The sequence below is a fragment of the Micropterus salmoides genome, unplaced genomic scaffold (genome assembly GCF_014851395.1).
Source record: "Micropterus salmoides isolate LMB-PRFRI ecotype aquatic unplaced genomic scaffold, ASM1485139v1 Ms_hic_scaffold_16, whole genome shotgun sequence".
Lineage (NCBI taxonomy): Eukaryota > Metazoa > Chordata > Actinopteri > Centrarchiformes > Centrarchidae > Micropterus > Micropterus salmoides.
The window spans coordinates 31,099,072-31,112,325 of NW_024040707.1; the positions used below are offsets into that span (position 1 = coordinate 31,099,072).

The 13,254-nt window shown below is 40.2% G+C and overlaps 2 protein-coding genes across 2 annotated transcripts; both read left to right on the plus strand.

The window, feature by feature from the left end:
• Nucleotides 1–303: 303 nt before the first annotated feature.
• Nucleotides 304–8,161, plus strand: LOC119905836. The gene is made up of 8 exons (XM_038723190.1): nt 304–1,581; nt 1,956–2,109; nt 2,283–2,355; nt 4,837–5,233; nt 5,507–5,602; nt 6,098–6,408; nt 6,648–6,739; nt 8,120–8,161. The coding sequence occupies exons 2-8, from the start codon at nt 1,969–1,971 to the stop codon at nt 8,159–8,161; spliced, it is 1,152 nt and encodes a 383-aa protein (XP_038579118.1). The 5' UTR covers nt 304–1,581; nt 1,956–1,968.
• LOC119906216 lies at nt 7,986–11,039 on the plus strand. Its single transcript, XM_038723774.1, has 6 exons — nt 7,986–8,193; nt 8,281–8,331; nt 8,426–8,509; nt 8,619–9,017; nt 9,468–9,602; nt 10,985–11,039. The coding sequence occupies exons 1-5, from the start codon at nt 8,172–8,174 to the stop codon at nt 9,596–9,598; spliced, it is 687 nt and encodes a 228-aa protein (XP_038579702.1). The 5' UTR covers nt 7,986–8,171; the 3' UTR covers nt 9,599–9,602; nt 10,985–11,039.
• The last annotated feature ends 2,215 nt before the right edge of the window (nt 11,040–13,254 follow it).

A 13,254-nucleotide genomic window follows, 5' to 3' on the forward strand; every position in this document is an offset into this window, starting at 1 on the left:
AGTATTGTTATCTATAATTTATAGGGTCTATGCTAAAGTTTGTCAGTAGAGTAGATGCTGAATCATCAGCTGATACAAGCACAGATGATCCACATCCAGCCTCAGCCTGTACCAGCACAGTCAGTACAGCAAGCAGCTCAGACCCTAATGGAACACTTGCTGCTCCAGCAGATTGGCCCCCAGTAGCCATGGTTCTGCTCGAGGTTTCTGCCTCTTAAAAGGAAGTTTTTCCTTGCCTCTGTCGCCTAGTGCTTGCTCTTGGTGGGAACTGTTGGGCTTCTGTAAATAACATCACAGAGTACGGTCTAGACCTGCTCTTTTATGAAAAGCGCTGTGAGATAACTGTTGTTGTGATTTGGCGCTATATAAATAAAATTGAATTGAACAGTAGGACTTCATGAAGACTGAATTAGTGTACAGAGGTCCATTCAAACCAGCACTGGATGTTTCTAGAAGAAGAATTTACATTAAGGTTTATTTCAGAGACAGATTGAATGGAGGGAGGATTGTAGTGAAAGCACTGTGGTGTCAGGTGTGACTATGCAGCAATGGCAAATTGTTTACATGGATCAGAAGTCAGGGCCCCAGGGAGGTCAGAACCAGCTCTGAACACCAAAGTCACAATAAAAAATAAAAACAGAAACTTCCGTGTTCTAAGAGGTAAATTACTTATTGTCAAAGGAGTATGGTGGCTTTGAAGAGAGCGATATAATGTCCGTTGGTCGTTGGTCCTACTGCACCAGTTCCAAAAGTAGGCCACGTATTAGTTATTTACACAGCTAAATATGTAATGTTAGGGCCTAGAGGTTTCTAAACATATTTTTTACATTTTGAGTCCCATGCACTCCATCTAGCTAACATTTCAAAAGCAATCCTTTGATTTTCTTTGCAGTAACATTAGCCTATTTATTTTAGCATTTCATAGTATTGTCCTGCGCCACGCAGTAACAGTTATGATTTAGGTAGTCAAATTTAAATAATTTAATTTAAGGTAATTATTGTGAGGCTTGTTAGGTTTTATTTAAAATAACTTTCAAATTAATAAATTGCATTAGTGCAGATCACTGCTTTATTAATCATGCTGTATATTTATTAACATTGCAGTAAATTATGAAGTTACACAATTTAATACTGTACCATGGTAAGACACAAATGTTAATGTTAGCAACCGCAAAAAATAACTACAGTTCAGAATAAATTCATTGTTTACACATTTACCTGTTCGTAAACAGAGAAGATAAGTGAATCTACAGTAGGCTACATGTTTATTGTATATAAATGTATACTGTAAATAATATAAATGTAGAACATATTTTTACACTTTTTAATGTAATTTGGATTTTCTTTAATGTTTCTAAGGTTTCTGGCACAATTAAGAAATCCAGTGGCTCAGTCTTTTACCAAAGAGGTCATTCTCCTGCCAGACCATACATATACAAATGTGCCAAGGCGTGCCAGCAAAGCTTGGCTTTTTGAAAATGGACATATAAAATCCGCATTGGAATTTGGCTGTGACTGGGATTCTGTCAAAGTAATGCAGGCAATAACAGCGGCCTTCCAGCCTGTTGTACAGGGATGCAGGTAAGCTTTTGATCTGTTTTGGCACATTTCTTACCTGTTTCATCTTATTTATATTTTTATAATATATCATATTCTGTACTATGAAAGGTTAATTTTGAGTGTATGTGTTTTCACTTACATTTATTTTTTCACATTCTCTTTTGCTTCTGCTTATTTTTACCAAGCTTGGATATGTAAAAAAAATAATACAATAATACAATACATTGGGGTTATCTGGTATTATCTCAAAGTTATGTTGACTTGCAAAACTTTACAGAATGTAAATTTCTGTATGCACACAAATTATGTATTGAAACTCAAACTTTTCCATGTACTGTAGTGTAGTGTTTTACTTTTAACAAGTTTCATATACAGTGTGCTTTTCATTCCCTCAGGTAACAAATCTTGATGCCATGCCACAACAGACTAGTTGAGCCACCCCTTAGCTCCAATCAGACTTTAAGTGGAGGCCTTTTAAAAAAATTGTTTCATCAGAAGTCCATATATGTCAGGCCTGACAAGGTCATTTTAAGTGAGGAGAAAGAATCTGTAAGTAGTGCATGAAGAAAGTCATGTGCATGACTGGCAATGGCAATACTGTATTTTACACTGGATGTCTGAAACACTACTACTTGTCCTATGCTGCGACATAATACAAACATTTGTTAGTATAGTGTATTTGACCCTTAAAGTTTGTTGTATTTATCTGCTTCAATTGTCAGTCATGTTCTGATGGAGACAGTCACCATGCAGGGAGCCTTGATTTTGCCCAGTCATCGGACAGTGACAACTGTGGTAAATATTTCTATCTATATGCATCTACAAACAAAATTAAATGATGTTGGTTATGGCTTGTCATGCAGGGTAATAGGGATAGTAATCACATATACACTGCTCAGAATAATTAAGGGAACACTTAAAGAACCAGTGTGTAATATTTAGGAGGATCTATTGACAGAAATGCAACATAATATCCATACCTAAGTTTTCAGTGGTGTATAAAGACCTTATAATAAATAATAATAATAATAATAAACCGTTATGTTTTTATTACCTTTAGAATGAGTCATTTCTATCTACATACAGGTCCTCTTACATGGACTTCGCCATTTTGCGCCGCCATGTACAGTACATTGTACAGTACACCAAATGGACAAACTGATCTGCAGAGCACGTTTCATCACTAGTGAACAATGAATACACAGAGAATATGTACAAAGGAAAAAAAAAAGTAACAATGATAGTTATAGTCGTAGTCTGGCTTATTAGAAGTAAGTGAAATTTGGACAAATGGAGGACCAGACGTATTATTTAGCACAAGAGCGGACAGAGTGTGTCGACCACTGTAGCTTCTCCTCTGCGCTTTTGCAACAAATGGGTGAGTGATGACTAATGGTCCATTCATGTGGTATCGGAATAATTGGAATGTTTTTTAAATCTTTATTGCAATAGGAGGAAAAAGTACATGTGATATAAATAAGTATACAATTATATAAGAAGACACAAATAATAACAACTTTGCCGGTGTAGTCTTTTTATATAAAGATATTAAAAGAGGACCATATGTTGAACGTTTTCACAGCCTTTTTGTTGTTGGATTTAGAAATTAAAGATATCGCAGATGTCTGCATATTGTTTTTATGCACTGATAAAGCACATCTTTGTTAGCTTCCATGTTGATTCCACATTCTGACTTAGGAGCACATGAACATACCAAAGTTGGAAGAACTACTTTACAACTCGGGAAAACCATCTGAGGAGCACGTGAATGCACAGTGAGCTGTTGGTTCACCACTAGATGCTACTAAAACTTACACACTGAACCTTTAATCATCACAGTATAACATTATGTTAATTAAACTTCAAGGATATTAATCTGTACAGTTAGGAAGCATAAGCAATTGTGAATCAGTGTCACTTGTTCTGGTGCGAGTGAAAGTGACAACAGGTGCACTGGAGAGGCAACAGCAAGACACCCCCCACATAGGGAATGGTTTCCTGACTGATTGTTCTCTAGTTTGGCGTTTTGCTACTGTCCTTGTGCACACTGGTAGCATAAGTTGGTACCTGCAGTCCATTCAGATCTCACAGGTAGTCCAGCTTCTCCAGGATGGCACATCCATATGTCACAAGAAGGTCTGCTGTGTCTCCCAGCACATTCTCAAGAGCATGGAGGAGATACCAGGAGAGAGTTCGTTACACGAGGAGAGCTGGAAAGGCTGTAGAAGGGCATCAACCCAGCAACAGGACCCGTATCTGATGAACAGGAGGAGCACTGCCAGAGCCCTACAAAATGACCCCCAGCGGGCTACTGGTGTGCATGTTTCTGATCAAACTATCAGAAACAGACTCCATGAGGTTGGCATGAGGGCCCGATGTCCTCTAGTAGGATCTGTGCTCACAGCCCATCAATGTGCAGCTCAATTGGCATTTGCCAGAGAACACCAGAATTGGCAGGTCCGCCACTGGCAGCCGATTGTCCTCACAGATGAGAGCAGATTCACACTGAGCGCATGTGACAGACGTGAAAGACTCCAGAGACACTATGGTGAACGTTATGCTGCCTGCAACAATTATCCAGCATGGCCGGTTTGGGTCAGTATTGGTCTGGGGAGGCATATCCTTGGAGAGTTGCACAGACATTCACATGCTAGTCAACAGTACCCTGACTGCTGTTAGCTACCGGGATGAAATCCTCAGAGCCAGTGTCAGACGCTGGTGCAGAGTGCCTTGGGTTTCTCCTGGTTCAGGACAATGCCTGGCCTTATGTGGCCAGAACGTATTGGCAGATCCTGGATGATGAAGGTATTGATGCCATTGACTGGCCCTCATCCCCCAGACCTGAATCCAATTGAGAACCCCTGGGACATTATGTATCGTTGCATCCAACACTGCCAAGTAGCGCCACAGATTGTCCAGGAGCTCACTGATTCCCTGATGCAGGTCTGGGAGTAGATTTTGGAACCATCACAGACTATTTTGTTCATTGAGATCTGATGTGTGATTTAAGTGTTCCCTTAATTATTTTGTGTGAATGTGTCTGGAAGTTGAAACAGAGATTGTGGCAGGTTGTTTATGTTTTTGTGTTTTTATTATTTAGTTATTTTAAGTAATATTTTGTGCAGAAAAATTATACTGTATTACTGTGTACTATAATTATACTATACTAAATAATCCACCGCTTAATCCAAGATGTGTTCTGATGCTCACTCTCATATAAGTAAAATGTCACTCAAATGTTAAATCTTAATTGATTATTTTTCCATGTTCTTGCAGTCATTGGTAGCGTAGGTGACATTTCCAAAGAAGTTGTCTCAGCTATCGCCACTGTTGAGGCCCAGTCCCTCTTCAATGATAACCCTTCCATCTCTTGTGGTGATCAAGTTATCTGGTGTGTTGCCACCCAAGATATTTGCACCGATGAACCTTCCATCTCAGCTGACACCGCCACCATGTCCACTAGTACTCCTGTCATCACTATTGATGAGACTCTCACCCTGTCCAGTGGCTCCTCTTCCATTTCCAGTGGCAACACCCATGGCTTACCGATTGGTCCCACTGCCAATGCTAGTGGTGACATGCATCGGTCCTCTGCTCATAACACCTCTGGTGTGTCCCACAGTCCCACCCAACCCAGCACATCTGGCAATATTTCATCCAGCACATCCTACAGGTCCATCTTTTGTACATTTGTGTCTCTTCATACAGTTATTCCATGGTCTGGGCTTTAGTGGGCCTTTTTATTGTACAATTTGTGTAAAAATATATTTCCTTGATACTAAATGATGGTGTACCTAGTTTTACACACTTAAATAATGCACTGTCAATTCAAGAACATTTAAGTTATTAGACCAAAAAGGATGTTCTTAATGTAGCGCTAAAGCGACAAAATTATATATTTGTACCTTTAACATCAATAATAAAATATTGGTATTTTATTTTGTAGTACATACCTTGACCTGTTTGAGGAAGAATACCTCTCTGATGACCCTGATCTACAGGAAGCCATTTCACGGTCTTTAGATTCCAGTGCAAGTGAGAGGTCAGTGGAAAATATTATATAAAATGTAATTATTTCAATTGTGATGCCAGATAACAATAACATATGTTATCTAGACTAGTACCAAGAAGAATGAGCAAGTTGCAACCTACATAGGTCAGAAATATCTGGATGAATGCACAATATCGTTTTCTTGTGTCTGACTGATATCCAGTAATTTTGTCAAGACTCAAGAGCATTATATTTTATTTGTATGTACAGTGTTTGATTTTGATGGTTGTCAATGTTCTTTTGGATGGACTGTGGTTGCCAGTGTTGAAAATTGTTCTGTTGCTCTTTGCAATTAATGTGTGATATATCAGTAGGTTAAGTAGTTCTGGATAAGCAAGAAAAAACTGCTAATTTCCATTATCACAAACGTTTATGTTAAGGATTTAATGAATATGAATTACCATGTTCTGGATGTTACATGATAGTTCAGTGGCCGAGTTATTACCATTGACACTAACTACATTGTATTGTTTATTACTGTTTCAGTGATTTAAAGATGACTTTAGAGAGAATAATGGAGCGGATTGCTTCTCGAGTAAATAATGACAGCACTGTACGCTTCAATATCATAAGAAGAAATGTGTGGGATGGAGCATCCAGAGCCATGGGCAGATCCAATTTTTCACCCGAGAAGAAGGCAGATGTTAAGTTCACTGACTATGGAATATCTGAGGGTGCTGTGGACAATGGAGGACCTACTCGGGAGTTTTTTCGACTCTGTCTACATGAAATCAAGGACAACATTGGCATCTTTGAGGGTCCCCCTAATGCTAAAGTCCTCACATGCAACTCCAAAGGTACATGATTAAATCAATTCATATTGCCATAATAGGTCATTATTGGATTTCTTTTGGATCAATTAATACATTATACCTGACTAATGAGGAAGTGTAAGAATTTTCAGGTTTTGTATCTATAATACTTTTTTGACAAAGGAAGTTGAACCTGCGTTCTCGTATCCCAAAGAGGCATTGTGACAAACATTATTTTTGATGGTACCAGTTGACAAGTAATATTTGTTTTCATTTGATAACAGCGATGAAAGACAATGGATACTTCTACGCTGGCCAGATCATGGCAATGTCAGAGAGAAGTATCCAATACATTCCATCAAACTCATTTTTGACAGCTATTTCCGGTCCCCCCACCCCACCGGATGTCTGTATGTAACTGATAAGAGGGGGGGCATCCGGTCCCGCCCCAACCGGAAATATGGCTGTATGTAACTGATAAGAGGGGGTGCATCCTGTCCCGCCCCAACCGGAAATATGTCTGTATGTAACTGATAAGAGGGTTGCGTACATCCTTCCATTGTGTGTTTTTCATTGATTTAAAGACTTTATTAAGTAATACAACTTGAATGAATTAACTAGGAGGTGTTTGTGACAATAAATTTATCATTAAAAAAGTATAGCAGTGAGTTATAAGTAAAAGGAGGAATCTCCGGGGCCAGCAAAGGATCAGTAGGAGGTTTCTTTGGAATCAAGTCAGTCTTTATTATTAAACAAGTGAAGAATAAATTGAAATAATGACAGCAAAGCAGTAAAATGGTATAACGGTGAGTAAAAATTACCTTCAACAGCATGCAGCAAAATAAGAGTGAGTTCCAAAATTAAACTTTGTAAAATCTTTGCTAAAGCTTTGTGTGACAAACTTACCATCATTTAAGAACTAAAGAATAAGATGAAATAATTACAGTAAAATAGTATAACAGTGAGTTAAAATTAAACAGCATTTTTTAATTACCTTCAAAATCTTTGCTAAAGCTTTGTGTGACAAACTTACCATCAGTAAACAAGTGAAGAATAAATTGAAATAATGACAGTAAAGCAGTAAAATGGTATAACGGTGAGTAAAAATTAAACAGCATTACAAATTACCTTCAACAGCATGCAGCAAAATAAGAGAGTGTTCCAAATTACTTTGCTATTGCTTTGTCTTACAAACTTGCCATCATTATCACTCCAAAGCTGTAGCCTAGTCTTAAACTTGTGAGTCTTAAAACTTTAATCCTTCTAGAGTCTGTGTCTCCTCTTCTCTGTCCTCTCTCATTCTGGTGTAGCATAGGCTGTGGGGTGAATTGAGGAATGTGCTCCACCCCCCGCACCTCCCTCTGTTTTCTCAACGAGTCGTGTTGGGGAGTCCTGGAACACCTCCCTCTGTTTTCTCAACGAGTCGTGTTGGGGAGTCCTGGAACACCTCCCTCTGTTTTCTCAATGAGGCGTGTTGTGTGTTTAGCTGCCATCCTCAGGTAATCTTGTAGACCAGTTATTAACTTTGGTTATCTATAACCCAGACTCCGGATGTTAAAAAAACGGTCTGGTTTTATCAGACAGAGTTCGTGAGTTCGTTTTTGAAAAGGAAGCTATTTTTATCAGCCGGAGACAAGAGTTTGGAACTAAATAATAATCTGGTTGTACCAGAAGTAACGGCCCCAACCCCTCATCAGTTATCTCCCACATGCAGAGCAGCACTCGTGTGTTTTTTTTGTTTTCTTACTTCTATAAGTACCCTACCAGAAATCCAGAGGTCTTCACACTAGTGACTTGAAACCAGAGCGATGACCCTTCAAAGAGAACACGGTACGCATTCAGCCTTTCCTCCACAACTAAAGAAATAGCAAAAATCGACACTTTGTATTTTCATTCCTGCGTGTTTTCAATTAACAGTTTTTGACTTGATCGACAATGGGCTTCATTCAACCGAATATCAACTTGAAGGTAAGAGGGCCTTCTATGTACTAGAGTGAAATAGAAATGTTCTAAATTTTAAAGTGTACTATCCTGATGTGTATTTTGTATATTGTTTTTACAGATTTGTACTCAGGCGAGGAAATAGGTTCTACAAGGGAGAATGGCATTCCATCAGCGCAGGTTGTAGATCTCACAGGAGAAGTCGGTAAGTAAGGTTACCTTAACTTTTAATCAGTGTGTAGGTTTTATTTATTTATTTACAAACTTTTACGCAGATGTGGTAACAGTACTCTTTTCTTTCATTACACCCACAGATGGTGCGAGCGATTGTGAACGGTACTTTATGCAGGGTCTCTCCCCTACCAATTACGAGGAGAACGGTCCGGTTCCGGAATCGGATCAGCCCTCGGCTTCGGTACCGCAAGTGTACATAACACCGGGCTCCCCGGAACACGTTGAGCCGGATTTGTCCCCGGAATCACCCGTCGATGATGTAGAGCGCTCCAGTCAGGCCGCAGATGGGAGGTCACGTAACGGATCACCGGTAGAAGCGCGGGGACTGATAGCGGAGGAAATCATTCATCCGGACCCAGCAGAACCGTGTACGCCGCTGAATCAGACTGAGCCTATACCGAACAACGGACCTCGGAAAAGGGAACACCGTAGAAGGCTCATTTCAACCAGCAGTAGCAGTAGCAGTAGTAGGAGCAGCAGTAAGTAAATTGTTATAACGCTCTAAAACCATTAACCTAGCAAATATGCAGTCATAAAAAAAGTATAGCCTATATACACAGTCTCCCGTGATACCATGTTGCTGATTATTAGGCCATACAATTAATGAGTTAAAAGTATTCCACACTATTTTCTCAAATACAACAGCATGTCAAATGTTCTATGCAGAAAGTAGTCTTATGAGTTAACCTGACTCTAAAAGCTATTTTGCTTCTTTTTCATAAAGTAGGCTATTACTGTGGTGTTTGTTCGTTTGTTTTGCACTTCTACAGTGTTTTGGTACTGATGTCTGACATTCAGGGTATTTAGTTAAAAAACTTTGCTTGTTTGCTATAAAGTATTAATGTAGTGATTTGTAGGGGTGATGCCTGACTTTCTGTATTAAAATACACAAAAGAGGTTAAAGTGTCTTTGTTTTTGTGTCCCTCCAGCAAACAGACCCCGACGATCCGTGAGAGGCTGTCAGAATTGCTGTCGGACTGCCCATGAACAACTAGTTCTAATGAGTAATGCTTTCCGACTAATGGGTGAAATGCTGGCTGTCTACAGTGATCATAATTAGTAAGGTGATTTATCTGAATTTGTTTTAAATGATTTTTTTTGTTTGTTTCATTTGGTAATTGTTTTTATTGTTGATTTTCACTTGCAATAGTTAGATAAACGTGTTTATCCTGTTTTTTATAGTGTCTGTTTTAAGGTTTAAGTGTGTTTTGATTTTATGATAATGGATGAAAACAAACCGTTAGGGCTTAGGCAGAGTTTATCAGACGAGGTAGATCGACATTATCAGAATGAGTCAAACTTTCAAAATGGTATAACTGAAAATAGTGTAATTGAAAACGAGACCTCCTCCAGTCAGTTCTTAGATCCGTTACACGCTATAAATCAAGCTCTCGTTGATCTGGAACGCTTAGAAAATGAAATACCAACTGCTTTATTAGATGAAATCAACCAAATGAATGAACCCTTTCACCAAAACAACATCCCCTCTTTACCCGAACCCGAGCATATTCCTGTCTTAAACTCATCTGTGTCTCCAGACCTGTTGATTCAAATACAAAATGCTCTCTCCGAGCTTGAAAATAATGCAATCCCTGCCTTAAACCCCTCTACATCCTCGACCTATCAGACCCCCATTAACTCCCCCCTCATGGAGCAGGTAGCCAACACTCCTCCCTTGCAACAGCAAGGGGGCAGCGTGTCTCAAAATAATGACCCTGTGGCACCTCAAGCAAGAGTCATATCACGACATAGATTCTGTAATTATGAAATACGTCAGGTGTTGCGCTTTCCTTCTCCAACCAATTCAGAGGGTGTTGTGGATTATGCTCAGTTTTACAATGGTACACTGGAGCAGGTAGATGCGATTTTACAACAAGCCTTGTCACACAGGAGACCCCAAGATGTGGTGCAGTTGGAGCTAAGAGGTGAAAATCTCCGTAATAATGTATCAGTTATCTTACAGGATGGTGATGTTGACAATTTAGCGGGTTTTGAAAGACTTTTGCTTCGCATAGTACAATCCAATTGGACCATTATGACAGATGGTGATCTAGAACTGGTTCTCCAAGTGATCACCTGCCCTACAGGCGCGGGTAAAAGAGCAATGGTGGATAAAATGTTACAAAGCGAAATCTTAAAAAAAAAACAACGCTTTCTGTACATTGTAGAAAACGAGGGGAATCACTTGTGTTTCGCCGTCTGTCTGGCTCATCTTCTACATCCCCTCCTCAACGATAGACAGGCTCTTGAATGCGGCAGAGAGATTCAAAACAAAGTGGGAATGGATGAACAGACACCTGTAGCCTTAAGCGACATCACGCGATTTGAACGTGCTTTGGACTGCAAAATTGTAGTGTTTTATAGAGGAGACGACGATAGGGCCCTCTGTAAATTCATGACCAAAAGCCCAAGACAGAGTAAAACCCTATTTTTGTTTCTCTTTCAGAACCACTACTATGGTATAAAAAATCTAAAGGCCTTTCTGGGTTCCCCATATCTGTGTGAGTACTGTTACACAGGGTACAACGGTGTGCTGAGTCACCGATGCCCTGCTCATTGTTCCGTTTGCTTTGACCCTACCTGTAATCAGAAGGGGTTCCAGCCTATTGTGTGTAAAGAGTGTAACAGGACATGTCGTTCAGAATTCTGTCTGACAAAGCACAAAGAGCCTACAGAGAGGCCCAGAGCCAAAAAATTAGCCAGCACGTGCTCGTTGTACAAAAAATGTAACAAATGTGCACAGCTTTACTACTCAGCGATGAGTGGTGAAGGTAAACCACACACATGTCCTGCGGTGAAGTGTAAAATCTGTGGTGAGAAGTTGACCTCTGACGTTACAGATAAGAGGGAGATGCACCAATGCTACATCCAGACACTACCACCTGAAACAAAACACACAGAAAAATTGGTGTTTTATGATTTTGAAACATACGTCAATGAAAATGGCGTTCACATACCCTTTTTGGTGTGTACAAAAACGTTAGATGGCAAAACATGGAGCTCTCAAGGCAGAAATTGTGCCAACGAGTTTCTCACGCATTTCAGACGCCCTCTGTACAAAAATGCTGTGTTTATTGCTCACAATGCTCGAGGTTTTGACTCCTACCTACTCCTCAACGCCATGCTTGAACAAGCATTAAAACCCTCTTTGATTTTGCAAGGTTCAAAAGTCATCTGTATGACAGATCCTGATTTTAATCAAAAATACATTGACTCACTGTCCTTTCTTTCCATGCGTTTAGCCGATATGCCAAAAGCTCTCGGTTTTGATGACAGAATTAAAGGCTATTTTCCCCATAATTTTAGCTCACCTGCCCATTTGACCTACACAGGTCCCTACCCGGAGCCAAAAATGTACGGTACAGAACGCATGACTACGGTACAGCTGAAAGACTTTAACACCTGGTACGAGACGGCGCGCTGCGGTACATTTGATTTCATGAGAGAGGCCCGCCTCTATTGTGAAAACGATGTTGAGATTCTCGCAGAGGGATGCAAGCTGTTCAGAAAACAGTATATTGATGAAACAGCGGTTGACCCTTTTAGCCGCGCGACTATAGCATCTGCATGCATGAAAGTGTTTGTGACCAACTTCCTTCCTCCTAAAAGTTTGGCCATCCCCGATTCCCATAACTACACACGCCAGTTCAAAACGTATTCGAACGCAGGCATACAGTGGTTACATTGGGTGGCTAGCACCGAAAACATCTTCATTCAACATGCTTTAAATGAGGGGGAAAAACAACTAGGAAAATACTTTGTAGATGGTTTTGCAGAGATCCAAGGTGTGAAATATGTATGGGAGTTTCTGGGATGTTTTTTCCATGGCTGTCCGAGTTGTTTCAAAGCTCATGAGACCAATCCTTTGACCGGCTACCCTTTTGAGGAGATGCATGCGAGGAGCGAGGAGAAATTACGTGAGTTACAGGCCATCCACAATGCTAAAGTGATTGTCATGAGAGAGCACACATGGACCGAGATGAAAAAATCACATCAGGGGTTAAAAGATTTTCTCAAACAGTATAAAGCTCCTCAACCTCTCTCACCCCGCGAAGCTTTGTATGGGGGTCGAACCTGTGCAGTAAAGTTGAGACACACTGCGGGTGCTAATGAAACGGTAGACTACTTTGATGTGACATCGCTGTATCCCTATGTCAACTGTAACTTTCCCTATCCTTTGGGGCACCCAAAAATAATCTACAAAGATTTCAAAGAACCCCAAAGCTACTTTGGAATAATCAGAGCCAAAATCTGTCCACCACAGGGTTTATTTTTTCCTGTTTTGCCCTATAGAACTGCAGCTGGTAAACTTGTCTTCACACTCTGCCGAACGTGCGCTGAACTTAATTTTCAGGAGGGTCCATGTCAACACAGTGATGAGGACAGAGCGATGACAGGGGTCTGGGTCACTCCTGAATTTAACAAGGCCTTGGAGATGGGGTATCGGGTAGCTGAGATCACAGAGGTATGGCAATTTGATAGACAGAGCGACTCGATTTTTGTTCAGTACATGCACACTTTTCTGAAGGGTAAACAGGAAGCTTCAGGTTACCCCCCTGAAGCCAAAGATCAGGCAGCCCGAGAAAAGTACATCAAAGACTATCAGACCAATCAGGGTGTTTTGCTGGATGCGTCTAAAATTCATCCGAATCCTGCAAAAAGACAAGTCTCCAAATTATGTCTCAACACATTCTGGGGGAAATTTGCACAACGCTC